Source organism: Cinclus cinclus, chromosome 5 (assembly GCF_963662255.1).
Source record: "Cinclus cinclus chromosome 5, bCinCin1.1, whole genome shotgun sequence".
Lineage (NCBI taxonomy): Eukaryota > Metazoa > Chordata > Aves > Passeriformes > Cinclidae > Cinclus > Cinclus cinclus.
In genome coordinates, this window is record NC_085050.1 from 12,022,980 (window position 1) to 12,040,693 (window position 17,714).

At 35.7% G+C, this 17,714-nt stretch overlaps 1 protein-coding gene across 1 annotated transcript in view; it reads left to right on the forward strand.

Annotated features, from left to right (window-relative positions):
- Positions 1–17,714, forward strand: part of JAKMIP1 (janus kinase and microtubule interacting protein 1) — an 84,286-nt gene that overhangs the window by 31,715 nt on the left and 34,857 nt on the right. The window contains exons 7-11 of the mRNA XM_062492670.1: positions 177–317; positions 3,454–3,513; positions 11,085–11,213; positions 12,665–12,793; positions 14,648–14,731. Of these exons, the coding sequence (XP_062348654.1) occupies positions 177–317; positions 3,454–3,513; positions 11,085–11,213; positions 12,665–12,793; positions 14,648–14,731 (543 nt within the window). The remainder of the gene's footprint in view (positions 1–176; positions 318–3,453; positions 3,514–11,084; positions 11,214–12,664; positions 12,794–14,647; positions 14,732–17,714) is intronic.

Genomic DNA, 17,714 nt, shown 5'->3' on the forward strand with positions numbered 1-17,714 from the left:
GATTAAGACAGAGGGATATAGAATGTGAGGGTTTTTTTGTTGAAAGAGGCCTTGTGTTGTAGTGGAGTATTCACTGATGGGTTCAAAGAATTCTTGGTTGCTACATCACACGTTACAATCTTTCTTCTGTTGCAGCAAGACACTTTAGAACATTCTTTATGTTTTTGTTTTTGTAGAAAGAAAAGTTATCTGCACAACCGGCGCTGAAAAGGCACACATCCTTGAATGATCTCAGCAGCACAAGAGAGGAGCAAGAAATTGAATTCCTTAGACTGCAAGTCAAAGAACAACAGCATGTTATTGATGATCTCACAGTGGTAATGTTTATGACTGGTATACACATGTGCATGCACACACATCTATAAGCAAGCTAAAGATTTGAGAGGAATGTTTTAGCTCCAGTTGTAGTAGTGATACAGAAATAGTTCTGTGGTGTCAAAGGGTTTTTGTTTTTTCTCAGGTAGTGAATGAATTCTTTTGGAATGTGTATGAATCTTTGTATTAAAAATATTTACCTGTTATGAGCTGCTTATGAAGAAAAGTGCATCATCAGCCCACTGACCTTACTTACAAAACTGGCTGTCAACAAATGAGGAACTTGAGTAAAGGAGACTTTCCAAAACCTAATGACTAAAACGTGTTGGATGCAAACCCAAGCATTCCCCTGATCTAGAAGTTCTAAAAGAAAGAAACATGGTGGCATTTATTTCACCTGGCTAAGCATCTCTAGCTGAGCTGGCCATACAAGCTGTGTTTAAAACAGGTGGGGAGGACTCTGTGTGGTGCATCAAACCAAAGGTAGCAGCATGGTTTAGGATTAGAATTGCACAGCTGCTGCCCTCTGACTCTGAAGGCTTCTGAAGGTGGTGCTCATAGATGCTTGCAGTGTTTGATCAGGAGCCCTTCAAGTTGTGATTTGATGATCAGTCTTTAAGGTTGTGTTAGAGGTGTCTAGTGCTGTTCAGTGCAATTTGTGATAAACCCATCTGGTGCTGACAGAAATTGCACATAATCTCTGAGAGACCCTTGCTATTCTGGAGCAGCATCTGGAACTCAGGCAGACTCAGACATCTCAAGTGGCACTACTGATTGCTACAAAATGATAAAAAGAATTCAAGAGCCTTCTGTCTAAATAAAAAGATAAACAATTGGATACATCATTGAAAATAAAAATAGATGCTCCAAAAAGGAAAAAAAGGAAGGTGTGTTATTGCTGTGTGTGGAACTTTGTCTCAGTTCCTGGAAGTTCCTCTGAGATTTTGAGCCAGGATTTTTCTCTGAAAGCAGTGCCAAAGTTCGATGTCTGTGTGCATTCTCCAGTGTCACAGTGTTACAAGCAGCAGGATGTTACTCAGATGCTATGATGTAGGATCTAGTCCACGGAGTGATGCTGCTTTAGGTTCCAAATAAAACTGCATGGGCAGGGCTGGTGATACAATGTTAGATTTGCAGTATATGGCAGATACAACCTCATTTATATTTCAGGGCGAAGTGGGTATGAAAGGACTCTCTTTTTACTGTCTCAGCTAGTGATACGAGGAAATATATTGTATCCTGACTTCAGTCAAATAATATTAACTTGTATTTAGTGTGAAAGCAAAATAAATAAATATTTTAAAATATTGTTTCATTTTTGCTTTGTTTCCTATTTACAAATATTATTCCACATGCAGAAATTAATTGAATTTTTAACTAGGAAACTTACTTGGTTCCAGTACAGACTAATTGGGCCTTTGCCTTCAATGTGAATGCAGTGGAATTCTGAGCTTTTGAGCTCTCTTTTCTGGCCCACACCTCTACAGACTAAAAATATATCATAGTTACTAAGAATGACCCAATTGTTCTGTATCTGATTAATATAAAAATCATCAGCTTAACTTACCTGAGACCAGTATGATACACAGAAATGAGAACATTAGTCTTAGGTAGTAGGGTTGTCTGAACTGATTGACTCTGTCATCTGTAGGGTATTTTTGATGCTGTTGAAACCTTGTCAACATGACTTCTCTCAACAGTGGTGTTCTGCTCAGTTCTTAAAAGGAAAGCTGTCAAGGTAAACTCAGATGACTGCAAAAGATGTTAGTGGCTTTTAATTGGCATTATTATTCTTCTGGTAGCTCAGTTTATATTGAGACAGTAAATTATGCAGTCTCCTTACAAGTAAGATTAGAAACAGGAAGGAATGGTGTTTTGGAAGTGTTTGTTCATTCTGCACTGCATTTGTTTGGACACCTGCTTGGGAGGCAGAATACCCCACTTAAAGCAGGAACTGTGCCTTAAGTGGGTATCTGAGAAGAGAGCACTCTTCTTCAACAGTAAAAAATTCAACTGTCTGGTTTTTTAGCTTAAAATATTATATTATTCTGCAGCTTGAAATATCTGTGCTGTTCTACCTTGGCAGTCATTACTTTTCCTTATTTTTCAAATCACATGTGTTCAAGGTCCTATGTAAGTTGTTGTACTTCTGTCAGTTAATTTGCATTTTCCAAAACGTATTTCCTGGAACAATGTGCTGATAAATAATTTTATTGTGATTTCTACTGTGAGCTTCCTATTTTTCCAGTTTCTGAACTGAATGCAAAGCAAATAACTGAATAGAACAATACCATGCAGTGAGCAATAACTGCTAAAGAAGCACTTGGAACTGCAATATGTCTTTTTAAAATAGAGCTTCTGCAAACAAAGATGCAGAGCTAAGGAAAGAATCAGAAAAAAACAAGAAGACAGAGCACCTGCCTCCCGTGTTGTTGGGGTTTTTTGCTTGCTCCTTCGCATTTTTACCTTCTCTTCCTCCTCTTCTTCTTGGAATTTAAGGCAGTATTCTTGAACTTAGACGAACATAAATCTTGCATTTCCAGTCATGACCTCCTCACGTTATGGTATAGTTTATTGCAATCTTGCACCAAAACTGGAATAGAAAAAAAGACAGCAACTAAGTTGACACAGACTGAGAGTGCCTTTGGATTTGAGACTTTTGCCCTACAAGGATAAGTCAGATGTAACACTGTATCTGCATATCCATGCTTGTATATCAGAATATGTCTGATATAATGACTTTTAATTACTAAGACTGGACTAATTTTTGGCTACTGCTTTTTTGACCTGCTTCTTCAGGATGGTTGAACACTGGAGAGACACTCTGAATTCTGTTTCCATAGTGAGCTTCTTGGTAAAAGTCAAAAGAACTGTCAGAAATCTGTGCTCAGTATTTAACAAAGCCTTTCTCTGCCAACTTCCCATCAAATGCGTGAAGTACATGGCTGAAGGTTTGTTTGCTAAAGGCATAAAGCTGCAGTACAGTGTGGTGTTACATGGTGTTATTCAAAAGGATAAAGACCTCGTGTTAGCTTTACCAGAGGCTTAAAGAAAATGTTAATGATATTTCTCTGTGTTAGACATATCTAAGTATAGTTTTAAAACAAACCCATACCAAAATGTTCTCTTTCCTTCTAGGAAAGAGAACGGTTATTGCGGTCTAAAAAACAGAGGAGGAAAAGTCTGAAGCCTCCAAAGGTGAGCAAACCTTCGGATTTCATGCATTTCTGTTCTGCGAACAACACCTCTTTCAAATACTGTCTGAATTTAAAGCTCTGCTTAATGAAAAAAAATTATATAATTCTTCTGCTTACTCTGGTGAGTGCTTAGTTTTTTAGGGTAATTCAAGAGTTTTGTACTTTACACAAGTGATGATTTTTTGGGGTTTGTTTTAAATAAATAAAATTACACTTTTAGCCACTGTAACCTAGCCACCATTCAAGTGGCTTGAGGCGTAATGATTTAATGGCTTGAAACAGCTACGATTTCAAAGGACAAACATTCCGTTTGTTTTAAAGAACATACCTCCTTCAAACTACTTGTACCAACATAAAGCTAAATCACAATTAAATAATAACTCATCCTGGGGATGTTACTGAAATAATATTTCTGTATGTGATATATAAGTAGTAAGACAGTTCCAACTGTTATGCTCTAATAGAATACAGAAGGTTCAAGACAAAAATTCAGATTATAAAAACAGAAAAGTTCTGCTTCAGAAAGTACCCTTAAAGTTTCTTGTAACATGCTTAAAGTAATTTGCTGAATAATGTTTTTTTGTGAAGTTGAACATTAGCAGCCTGGAGCATGTATGTGGGAGGTGGGAAATGGAGTAAGAGGGGAAAATGGCAATGAAGTGTGGAGATATCATTATCATCTATATGGTAGCTTAAGATATGTTCTGTCATAAATGGGTGCCTTGAGTCACTGTGTTCTGCATAGTCTATTCCTGGTAACCTCCAGGTGGTGCTTTTTTATTGCTCTGCACTCCAATGCCTATATTCTGAAAAAATTCCCCTTTGGATCTCTCTGTTTCACTGGTAGTTTCTTCAAATTTTGTTTCTAATAATGATGTGTCTTTTACATAGGAAAAAAGAAAAAATTAGAAGTAACAATAGATCCTGCAAAATATATTTGCAGCAACTGTAAATCATTCTTTCTTGATGTAGTGTAACTGGAAATTTGTGTTTTGAGAGCAATTTTAAAAACAGAATGGAAAAGTAAATATATATATGTATGTAACATACTGTACTTTTTATAGTTCTTTCTAATTATTAGCCTTTATCTGACTGTAAGTCAAATGTGTAAGATCATTTACTAAATTGTAAAGTTCGTCATGAAACAAAACTAGTTAAGTCAGTTTTTAGATGTTGGTAACTGGTGATGAGAATTTCTGTAGGCTGAAAATTTCAATAAATATGCATTTATGTCTTGAAAACTGTGTTAGTAGAACCTGTACCTTTCCTATTTTGTCTTGAGCAACCTGATGCTTTTGTGGTCTCTTCTTTTCCTTATCAAACAAAGCAAGGGTTGAAAAACATGAGGATTGGAGAGAATGGGTGTGACAGCATTAAAAATTTTGTGGCAATGCTGTTCTCTGTTTGCTAAGAGCCCTATAATATGGGGAATTCTGCAGAGTATAATGCAAGAATTATACATGTATGGGCAACAGAGTTCGTAGGGGTGTGCTTCTTATTTAGGGTGTGATAGATACATCAGAAAGAGCAAATTAATCTGTAGCAGACATTTCTGCTACAAATTATTTCATCCCCTGTCCATTAGCTCTTCAGGGGCTGACCATTTAAAATTCTATGTCATTATATCTCCTGAAAAGTAGAAGTGTAAAAGCAAAAACAAGTGAAAAAAGAGGAAGTTGTGAGAGAAGAGTGAATGGGATTATATATACTATAGTAGTTACACCATACACACTAGTTAATGTAGTTAATATATAGCTGTATTTAAACTTTCTGAATGAATAAATTCCTTAAGGAATTAAAGAAGTGATCAGACACAATACTATTGTGTCATTACATGCCAGTGGATAAACCTGTAGGTTATTAAATCACATTTATACGCAGTGATGACTCACAGTTTAATCATGGTTGGTGTTAACTTCTGAAAATCCAATCCTGGCATACGAGCTGATTTCCTTCCAGTGTGGTCCTGGATCAAAATTCTCAGAGGAAGCTCTCTTTCCCACAGTTTTCCAACAGTTTGTAATTTAAACAATTTAAACAATCTATGTGGAATGGGTTGCTTACTCACATGAGTTGGAATTTTACTCACTTGAGTTGGAATCCTCATCATCTCTGTTTTTACAGCCTATATCAGAAGCCCAGAAGAACATTATAGAATTTATTTAACTGACTGTTGCAAATATTGGTTAGATGTCATAAGGGACATGTGATACAGACATCTTGCTCTGGAGAAAGTGGTAACTTTAAGTGGTTGGAAGTAGATATCTAAATGGGACATAGGAGTTTTGTCTTAAAATTGCTTGGTTTTCTCCACAGAATATAAAGGCAGTCTAAGATGAGTTGTTTTATATATAGGCATGCACAGCATAAGTGTATTTCTATTTTCTGTGCAAAATTTTTCTCTCACACAGATGATTTAACCTATATAGAATAGTAGTGAAATTATGTGCTAACCTCTCCTAAGCAAACACTTGGAAAAAGAAATTGCTGATCTAAATCTTTGGCTTTGCTTTTCCAAGGTTTGTTAAATGTAAAATTAGGATTAACACAGTGAATTAATGAGTTTGGCTGGTGGAGTTGTATCTATTTCCAGATGTGTCCCATTCCCTGTGACAAAGTGAAAGAGGAAACAAGTCATGAGAATGAGGTTTCATGAAAGTTGTCAGATAAGCTCATTCTGGAAGGTATAGAATAATTCCATTTTTGTTATGATAACTAGGAACGAGGTGCATAGGGTGAAGATTTACACTCATCTATTGCAGATTTTCCTAAATAGGTGCTTTTAGACTGCAGCTTCCTTCATTCCTGAGATGGTCTGACTGCAGAGAGTCTGTGGTTGTTCTCTAATGTGTCTGTGGTTGTTTTCTAATGAGTATTTTCCTGACAGTTATTTGTGTAATCTGGGAGAGAATCCTTGGAATGCCTTTCTCCATCTTTGAGACACCTTGTGTGAGTGATCTGCTGGTAGCCTTTACAGCCTTGAACATCAATTCAGCTGAGAAGCTTTTGAAAATTTTGTGGTTTTTGGCTTTTTTTAAAGTTAGGTATCAGCATTATTTCTGTAGCTCTGTAGGCACACTAGGTTACTGTTGCTACTGTAGCTTTCACTGAGCACTCTTTTAATCCCCAAGGAGCATCACAGTCCATGGAACGATGCTGGCAGCTGGTTCAGGCTCCCTGAGGAAAGGAGCAGCAAAGTGGAATGGGCTTTATAACCTCTGTGCTTGCAAGGTCTTTAGAGAAGTGATGTAGTGACTCTGTATAGCCAGGTACCTGATTTTTTCCAAGGTGCTTTTTAAAATTTCTTTTTTTTCAATTTTTGTTGTGAAATAACCGAAAAATTTAAGAAGCAGAATTTTTCTATATTTTGTTGTGGTTTTTTTAACATGTGGAATAGAGTTGCATTCATTCCATGATGGATGGAGTCACGCATTTGAAAGTAAGACATACTTGGTAACTGCAGGACTCTGTGGATTGTGCCTTTTTTTGAACTTTAATAAATGAACTGTGTTTGCGGTAGTGGAAAGCCTGCACACTGGTGTGATGGAGTTCATATTTCTTGTTTTATATTTTTCCTTTTTTCTTTGCCTGTGTGCTTTGGTGTGTCTGTATTTTTCTGGCTGCCAAGAAATGACATATAAGCATGAAGGTAAGAAGTTACTGATGAGCACATCTGATTGCATTACAAGGAAATATATCTTGGATCATTTTCATCATGTTCGATTAAGTCCCTTAAAATGAGATATTTAAATGTGAAATGAAACTACTTCAGCAACAGAGAAATCAGATTATATTGAAATTTGCATATAATGTAGTTAATGTGTCACTATTGATTTATAGTATTCTAAACTTTGATGTTTACTGAGCACCATACTTCACTAGAAGCATTAATACTTGAGTTATAAAGACCTAATGCATAATTTTACTTTAAAATTATGTGAAACCATTGCTATAAATCCACATGAAAAATACTTGCTATTAAATGCATGGCAGTAGTCAGTAGAAATTAAAATTCAAGTCAGAATTTTCAGCAATTTACATGACTATTTCCTCAGTTAAGAAGTTGTGATTTAGAAATAAGAAATGCACAAACAAATATAAAGCACTCTCTAAGTTGTTAATTGGGAATGTTCCCATTTTTTTGAAAAAGTTTGAATGAAATTTGAATAAGCATAGTTTATATTGTTACAAAAATCCATTGAGTATTGTGCATTTCTGTATACTTCTCAGAAACCATTGTGGTTCAGCTTTTGAACCATGAATCACACTTGGAGTTGATATATTTGTTGATGTTTATTATTTAATACAGTAATTTTTAAACAATTTTATGACTCACATGTCTTTCTTTCTAGTATTTCTTTTTATTTTTTCTCCCTCTGCAGCTGTTCCCTTGTGAATTAATTTGTTTTGGTTTTGCTCTGAATCAGTTCTTGTAGTTGGTTCTTTCAGATTCTAGATAATCAGCAGTAAAACTGGCTATATTGTAATTATGTCATGAAGCAATTCTTACATGTGCAGGTAATATACAATAATTAGATACCTTATCTCTATAGTTATGGAACATATCTGCTTTACAAAATGTTAAATATAAATGATAAATATACAGGTTTTTTGAAAAGGAAGGAGCCTTAAAAATAAATGGTTCACTTGTAGCTCCAGATATTATAGGTAATCTTTATAGCATTTAAAAGTTTATGGCTTGTAACTCTCTTTTAAGTGTTGGGGTTTTTTAGTGTGATGGTAAATACTGATTTTTTTTTCAGAATTCCTTCACATCTAATAATCAAGTGGTTTATTTATTGACAAATACATATTTTCCCCCTACTTTTGCTACAAGTGAAATGTTTAAATTATGTTTTCACAATAATGGCATTGCTTTAAGTATTTTCTCCAGCCTACATACCTTTATTTAAAATCAAAATCACTGCTGTTTTGCTACTTTATTTTCATTTCTTGAAATGGCATGGGTGGGTGCAGGGTTAAAGGAAGACATGTATTAGTCCTGAGTTACCTAAAAGTGACTGGACAGGAGAGATGTAGCAAAAAAATCCCTAAGCTGCTGCTGACCCTGGTGGTACTGTGATTTCTGGTCAGTATGATAATAAGTTGGAGATTTGTTATCCATCTTTTAGAACTCCCTTCTGCCAGCCTTTTCAAAGTCAAGACAACATTTACTTTGTTTACCTGCCACCATCTTCTTTACCTCCATAAAATGTTCCTTTTGGTTTATGAAACTGCATCTGCAGAACAGTTTGGAGTTAAAAAATGAGTTGAGCTGGCTACTCAGATTGTAAATTTGTCTTCCTTACAACTTGAAGTAGCATCATTTCTTTAGTCCTATTTTCAGCTCCCAATATTTATTTGTAGTATTACTGCTACATGGTTGTAAGCTGCAATCTCTATTCAGTGAGGGAGAAAAGCTGGATGGACCATCTCCCAAAGACTAATTACCACTTGTTTTTTGTGGATAACCTTTGTACTTATGAAAGAGAAGTCTGAAATAGTTTTAATTCAATTGCCAGTAAATACATTAGCTTTCTGGATAGGTCTTTGTATATTTAGAATAGAGCTTAAACCTATTCATTGTGCCCTTTGTTTTAAGTAGGGCAGAAAGGTGAACTGGTGAATGCTGGAGGAAAGGATTAAATTATCCCAGGGAACTGTTTGTCTTAAGCACCTTGGACATAGCTCTGCCTGGTGAAACATTGCAGGGCTTCCTGAACAAGTGAGGAAAGAGTAATGTCTTTCCAGCACTGTAGCACTATAATTGTGATCTTATGAATTCACAAAGTAGTGGTCTAGTAGCTTGTAAAAGGAAAGTTGTTTCTCAAGGTTGTTCAGAAGCTCTTTGCCTTTTGTGCTGCACCATTTGGGTTTCTGAATGAAATTTTTTAAGTCCTGTTTGAAAGGCTTATCTTAAGTGAAGCTGTTGAGTGGTCTAGGACATGACCTTGGAGCTGTCTTTGGCAGTTTGAGTGGAATTAGCTGTGCTTTGAAACTATTAGGGACTTGTTCAGCTTATGAGTGATGAGGTTGTGACCTGCCAGGCCATGGTGACCAGGGCTGCAGACTGTAAGTGGAGAACATGGTGTCATGCATGCAGGCAGAAAGTCACACCTACGAGCTTGATTTTTGGTACCCCTTAAATCAAGGGAGTATTTTGAGTGCTGGTGAGATGTACTGAACCAAAACAATAAAGTGAGCATTATAGGGCTTTGTGAGAGAAGACCATACTTATATAAATATCCTGGAAAAATCTCTAAGGTTAGGTAAGTCTAGAAATCTGCAGGGAGAGGTAAGTATTCGGAAATCATAATGAGATTAGACATTACAGTTAAAACATTTCAGTATCTAGAATTAAATTGATAGATCACAGTTCCACTCAGACTGTTTGGCTTTGCTGAAATGCAGGATTCGTGATGTTTTACTGACAACTTTTTTAATCCTTATGGCTGTTTTAATGAACAAGCTATTGTCTTCTCATAGACAACCTCTGATACATATTTGACAAAAATCCAAACAGCAGACTGTGACATCAAGATCTGTGCTTCAGTATCAAGCAGTGGCAAAACATATAGAGATGATTCTTCATCTTCTTACGGCCACTTCTCTCCACTACCCTGTCTGTCTAGGCTGCTTCAAAACCTAATGCATTTCTCAGCAATGCCCTTTTAAAAAATATTTTCAGTTTTCTTGCCCTTCTGAAAATGTGTTGGATTATTAAAATACTTGTGTGGTGTAAGAAGTTGTGCTTTCTAGTGATGAATAACAGTTAAAAACCTTTTTTTCTAGCTAAATATATAAATAATTCTCTTAACAGTTGAATTTCCACTTAAATTTGCTGCTTTCTATGATTGTGTTTGTATAAAAAAAATCACATTTTTCACAACTGATATTGTACTAATTTCCACTGGCTAGTAATTTTCTCTAAGCATGCTTTTAATTGATAATGTTGTATAAAATTTTTAAAATCTGAAGTGCAATGCTGCTTTTTCCTAGACATGTCTTTTTTGTGACATGGTATTGAAGCAAACTTTTTGAAAAAAAAGTGAGAATGATAATATTGAAAAAATAAATGGTAAACATTAATATATACTTTTAAGTAGGGTTTTCCAAAAGAGGTTTTTTTCCTTTTATTTTTTTCCTTTTGCAATTAGTATGAGCAATTAAATTTTTTCCACACTGGTCTCCAGAACACTTTTTTTCCTTTTGGTTGCACATCTTATATGTTACATTGTACTGGCTTACTTTCTTCTGAATAGATACTGGATTTCTCCACTGTGGATCTTGTAAGGACTTGTGTGGTTTTGGTAATTAGCTTTATTTTGTGAAAGATTATTCTTTTGGCATTTACCTCATCTCTGTTCTGTGTCCAGTTCTGTTCCAGGAGCTTCTTCCACAAATGATGTTGAAACAGTAACTTATTTAATCACAGAATAAGAGTTTGCACTGGAACCTTTTTTCCTTCTTAAATACTAAAATAATCATCAGAGAAGACCTTGAGTACTTGTTACTGGGTCATTGGGGCTTTTCATTTGTTTTGCTAGTAACTAAACACACCTAATTTTTCAGAGGCATGTTGTGGAGACATTTTTTGGATTTGACGAAGAATCTGTTGATTCAGAAACTTCATCTGTAACTTCATACAACACAGATAAAACAGACAGGACACCAGCAACACCAGAGGAAGATTTGGAAGATGTAAGTGGTAACAGATTCCTTCTTCTTTCTACTTCTTGAAGTATAAATACAAACATTCAGCTGTTGTACCACATGAACTGGGAAAGATTTGGAAGAGAATTCCTTTGTTTTTTTTTTCAGGTCTGGTAACATACACACTTTTCAATAAAATTAATAAGATAATGTTCTGTCTGACAGATTTGGCAGATACTGGGCTGAGAAATATTTTTTTTCCCTCAAACTCTTTCTTACTAGTCAACAGAAAATGAATAGGCACATTGCTTTGCAGAAAGTCAATACTTGGACCATAGTTTGCCTTTCAACCTTATAATTTATTTGACTGTTTTGATACAATCAGGATTTTCTTTCTTTGCTCACAATAGTCAGAGAGGCCTTTGTAATTCAGGAAGGCTTAAATGATCATAGGCAGTAAATACCCAGTGACATGTATTGTCTCAGCTCTGTGATATACAGTGCTGCTGGCCTACTTTGGAAGATTGCGTGCGTGAGCACAAAGCACGATTTAGATACCCTTTTTCATCTTTCTTACTTGTACATTAACTTCTGCCTAATACTCCTCAGTCAGAAGAAGCTTCATTTTTTCCCTAGGTTTAGTATCTGATAATATTGTTATCTCTTTTTATCTTTTATCTTTTTAGATCTCAAGTTCTTGGAGCAAAAATTAGTTAAAGTGAAGGACATTTCTTGTCCTCAGCAGTATAGGAAAGACCTTATAAGTGTTAACATTAGTGGTTCTAAAGTCAAGAAAAATAAAGACTTTGAAAATACCTTGTATTAAAAGAATAAATTTAAGAAAATACCTTACGGCTTTTGAAATGTTTCTGTGTCAATGTGCTTTACCCTGGCATTGTAGAGAAAAAGTGTAAGGACGTGAGGATGGACTGCATGAGAAATAGAACAAATACCTTCTGAAGACCCTGTGGCTCTGGAGTTGCTGAAGAGAGTGTTGCACAAAACTGTTTCATCTTTCCCCAGACAGCTTTCCCATTTCTGTACATTGCTGTGTTATATAGCAACTTACACTATCCTTAAATTGTGTGGTAGACAGTTATTCATCTCCTCTCCTCTCCTCTCCTCTCCTCTCCTCTCCTCTCCTCTCCTCTCCTCTCCTCTCCTCTCCTCTCCTCTCCTCTCCTCTCCTCTCCTCTCCTCTCCTCTCCTCTCCTCTCCTCTCCTCTCCTCTCCTCTCCTCTCCTCTCCTCTCCTCTCCTCTCCTCTCCTCTCCTCTCCTCTCCTCTCCTCTCCTCTCCTCTCCTCTCCTCTCCTCTCCTCTCCTCTTCTCTCCTCTCCTCTCCTCTATCTCCTCGTTTTAGGATTTTATACCTTTAGTAAACTTTGAGACTTAGTATGAGTTGTATTGGTTGTTAAGTTTGTGAATCTATCTTCTATACAGACAAACCCATTATTATATATATTTATGCAAACCCACTTTTTCTCCCATCTTCATTAAGAGCACGCCTAAAGAAGAAGCAGAACTCAGGTTTTGCCAGCTAACAAGAGAGTATCAAGCTTTGCAAAGAGCATATGCATTGCTCCAAGAACAAGTTGGTGGAACCCTGGATGCAGAGAGAGAAGCAAGGGTAATTGTTTAACTGAAATTCTTTTAACTCTGAATTAATAGAAAAACCTGAAGCAATTTGTAGTATCAGGAGTTAGCTTTGCAGATCAGTGAAATGCAAAGCCCAGTGTTTTTGAGGATTAGAGGATATAATATGAAAGGTGATAATTTAGATTTCATCTGGTATAATCACAACAAAGATGTCATTGTACTTTATTCTAGCATGTATAATATATTTAAGATTTCTATTCTGTGAGTGATAACACATTTGAACCTGCAGTTTGGATAGTGATGTGATGGAATTTAAATGAATCACAGGATAAGTTGTTACAAGTACTTAGGTACTTCCATCATATGGCTATATTAAAAATCTGACCCAAATTTGAATCAAAAATCTAACCCAAATCTTGGTTCTGGCTCACTGGAAAGCACTTTTGCACAACAGGAAGTGGGGGTTCCTGATGGAAACCAAATTGGACATGACCTGGCAGATAAAAAACTCCTGACCTTCTTCCTTCTACAACCTCCCCAAACCCCAAAAATGGAAAGGCATATTAAATACTGTGAATTATTACATGTTACTGCCTTGCTACATGTGGCCTTTACTGTACTGTGCCACTGCAGCGTGTTGCTAAGAATGCAGAAGGACAATGATTTTAATGTATTTAAAAATTACTGGCAGAAAAGGAGTCACCCAACATACACTTCTTTTTTATTTTTTTTTCTTGTGAAATACAGTTCTTATAATAGTAGAATTACTGCTTTATGGCTTTTTTTGTTAGAGTTCTTAGCATCTTACAAAAGCCTAGTCAGTTTTGACACTCTCTTTTTAAGTAGGACACTTAGCCAAGGAACGCTGTAAAGAAGATCACTTTGAAGATCACTTCTCAAGATAGAATTAGGATGTGGGAGCCATCATAACTTCATCTACTATTAAAAAAGTATATCAGGGGCAGTAATCTATTTGCCAGTTATGAGAGGCCATAATATATTTTCTTTGCCTTCATGGGATTTTTTAAATTTTATTTTGCAGGTATTTGTAGACTGTACTTTTTGTGGACCTAGAAATTGTTGCTATTTCTTTTTAATGGCATTTTTGGTTTTTTGGTAGATCCCTACCAATCCATCTCTTGAGTGAGTCAGAAAGTAGCTTTTTGCATGATTTATTATGGTAGGATGAACATCTCCTGTTAGTTTTAGATGAGGCTTAAAGTAAGCAGGGACCCAAAGATGCAGGAAAAAAAATCCCTGTAGGAATATTAAACTGCTTGGTTGAAAAAGTATCTGAAGTAGGGTGGAAAAAATACTTGTGGTAACTCGAGCCTCAATGGCTGAGCTTCTCCAGAAACATCTTCTGTTTTATATACTTTTTTGTTTAGTACCTTGTATGATCCAGTCCTGTCTAGGGCATCACTGAATTAGGGGGTAATAGCCACTGTAGTGTAGTGGTGAGTGTAATAATCATGTAAATGAGGAAAACTGACCAGCATGTGCTGTTCATGGGATATGTAAATTGTTTTGGGTCAGTATATTTCATTTGCCTAAAGGTCTTTTTCAGTGCTTAATACAATTCTCTTTCTCCGTTCTGTTGTCCCTTTTCCCCCAGTTGTCTTAAGTTACTAAAGCTTATAAATAGCTTCTTATAGCTCTTTCAAATTTATTTTTTTTCTTCCCCTGCTAAGAACTTTGTCACTGAACAAGGGATGTTAATATTTTTTCAGGCTAGGAAGGAAAAATCCTATTAAACTGGCAGCTTCAAATATTTTTTAACATAAACACATAAGCAACTGTTTTATTGAAAAACATTAAAAGCTGAAGGGAATAAAATAGTAGAAAACATATTTACTTTTTATATCTCTCTGCCTCCCCTCCCCAGACTCGTGAACAACTACAAGCTGATCTTCTCAGGTGTCAGGCAAAAATTGAGGACCTGGAGAAAGCTCTAATCGAGAAAGGACAGGTAAAAGACTCTCTTAATGTCCTGTGCCACATCATGTTCTCCATTGCATGCAGTGGTGCTCTTGCCATCTTCATTGCTTACTGGCGTGTTGGTGTGAATGATGCAGCTTAATTGCTACTGCAGCATTAGATCGCTTAAATAAAGGAAAGGATTTCTGCAGTCCAAGAAAATGTCATTACAGACTCTTTTCCTAACACATAATACACTAAAGCATAGTATCAAAATAACCATGTGTACGTGCACATTCTGTTCCCATTGTCATTTGGTGAAGGGCTTTCTCCTCTTTTTCATTTTGTTAGTATTTGTTATAAATGCTAATGAAATAAATAATCTATATTTCTACTGAAGGATATTTTTGATGTGTACTAAAGAAAAATTTTTTAGAAACCCAACTTCTAGACACACTAGAGATACAAGCACTAAACTGTCGGGTTACTGGAAGCCACTTGTGGTGTTACTCTCCTGGGTTTAAAGTCTCAGAGGCCCCAGTTGCTTTCAGATTCCCAAACCACACAAAGTAAAATCAGGTCTTGTGCTTCAGTATATATAATATATGTAAATACTCACAAAAGATGTGTCTACTGATGCATATTTAATATTGTCTAGGGCCCTCAGGAAGTCTCATTAAGAGTTATGAGCATGCATTTGCAAGTTGTTCAGTTGTGTGACATAGAACACACAGTAGAAATTGGGGAGATGTTATTTTACGCTTTATTGTTTGAAATAAGAATTTAAGTTTGCAGGTAGTGATAAAATAAGCTAGCTATAGATATACATTTCAAAGACTGATGGTACTGTAGCAGTTGACTCAACCTACATGTAATGCCAGATAAATGATTACACTATTTTTATGGTTTATTCTTTGTAAGAATTTTTTTCTGTAAGATTCTCTATCAGTGCAAAGGTTTGAGGACCATATTCAAATTAAGGAAAAAAATAATTTGTGCTAGCTTCCACACAAATTGCAATTTGCTTCATGAATTCCATGTAAATACAATATTACTAAAATGTGTTATCAATCTAAAAATCATGGCCCACTGAACTTCTGGAAGAGTAATTGAAACCAAAGACATCTCAAGCATCTACTACTGCTGTTTTGGTTTGTTGATGAGAAAGTTGTTATGGGCAAATTGCTGTGTAGTTGAAAACATTAACAAGATGTAATAAGACTGTACGGTGTATAATGTAAGTACTGTGCATGTAAGATAAATGAATTTGGATACCCATGTAAAAAACTACTTCTGTGATTTTCCTGCGAGAGCATTATGTCAAAAAGGTGTGTCTGGAAACTAGAATTTAATTAGTTATCACTTTGAGATTCAGAACCACATTTTCAACTTTGTATCTCTTAGTAATCCTGAGAAGATAAGCCAGGGATGTGACAAGGAGCACTGTGATGTTGTTTCTAGTGGCTTGTACACTGAGCACTAGCTTTCCACAGAGGGGATCACAATGTCTGCCTGGGAGCTCTAGCATCTGCTTGGTTCTCCTGACCTGTTAGTATTTACAGTAAACAAAATAAATGGTTGTGATGATAAACTGAATTCTTTGTGCACTATGTGATTTTTTAAAAAAATTATTCTATTATTACTTTGTCATTTAGATGGTCATGGTAGCGATGATGATGTAATAATAACTGGAATGTTCATTCTGGAAGCCAATCCCTAAAGTGTGTTTGTAAGGGAAATAATGAATCAAAAGATTCAAGTGTAATATTCCAGAAAATTTCCTGAAGTCAATTTCAGAGCATGAGATAAGAAGATTATTGTTTAAAAATTATGTGAAGCTTGGTTTACAATAGTTCATGGTAATTTCAAAGTAGATGTCAATGGCTTTTGTTAATCTCTCTTCTGGCTGGACCTGTCAGTATTCCCCCAGAAGTAACACAAAATTATTAATCCATTTCTACATAGTACATTGAGGTGCATGCATAAGAAATTTTATATTAGGTGAAGAAATTCTTAACAGATAATGGTAAATAATAAATCTAAAAGTATTGGAGTATGGAATGTGCCAGATGGATGAATGCTCAGCTGTCTTAGTGATCTGATGTGTAAATACAATTCTGCCAGAGTTCAGGTTTTCTCAGAAAGTATAGCTGGGCTCCATCAAGAACGATGCAGAAATTTATTAATAGAGCAGATTGATGTTTTTTTTTCTGCTTGTGTGAACTGGAGTAGTTGAGGCTACAGGTCTGATATAGCTCTTGAATCCTACCATGTGGGTACATTTACCATATCCATGCATTGGGTTATCCACCCTAAGTCTATGCATGCAACTCTTCATTCCTTGACCTTAGTAAAATGCTAGTTAAATACTAAACTAGATACCAGATTTTATTTTCAACATTTCTTTCATTTGCCTTAAAAATTCTTGACAAGTGTAATGCCTTTCAGTACTCATTTTAGTATGTTATTCTTGGAACGAGCTTGTTTATTATGTGAAATGCATTTTTGTGTGAGTGGGAAAAGGGAGAGAGAACAGTACAATATGGAACTGTAATAGAGAGTAAGAAGAAAAACTAAAATGTTTTTAAAAATTCTAATTGGACTGAATATAATATCATAATACTTTAGACTGCTAGTTCAAGGATATTTGATAGGCTGGGGTATCCAGATTTCCTTGATTCCTTGTGCAAATATCTTCCTGGAAAAGAATGCATGGTCCTTAATAGTATGGCTGGCCATGAGTTCTTGTAGCTTGATTCTTTAAAGGGGTATTTGATGAGGCCTTTTGAGGCCATGGGAAAGCCTAAAATGAAAGAAGTGTTTGGGATCAAATGATCAATTGGAAATACAGTTTCCAAATGGAGTGTACAATGTCTTACATCACTTTCCTTCCTCCACAGCCTTGAATTTTTTGCCACAAACACTGTATATTAGCCAGATTCTGGTATTTTTAGCAGAGGGTAATTAATTTTATATTGCTGAAGCTTCTTTTTAAATTAAAGCATTTTCATCCCCTCTCCTTTGTATTTGTATTT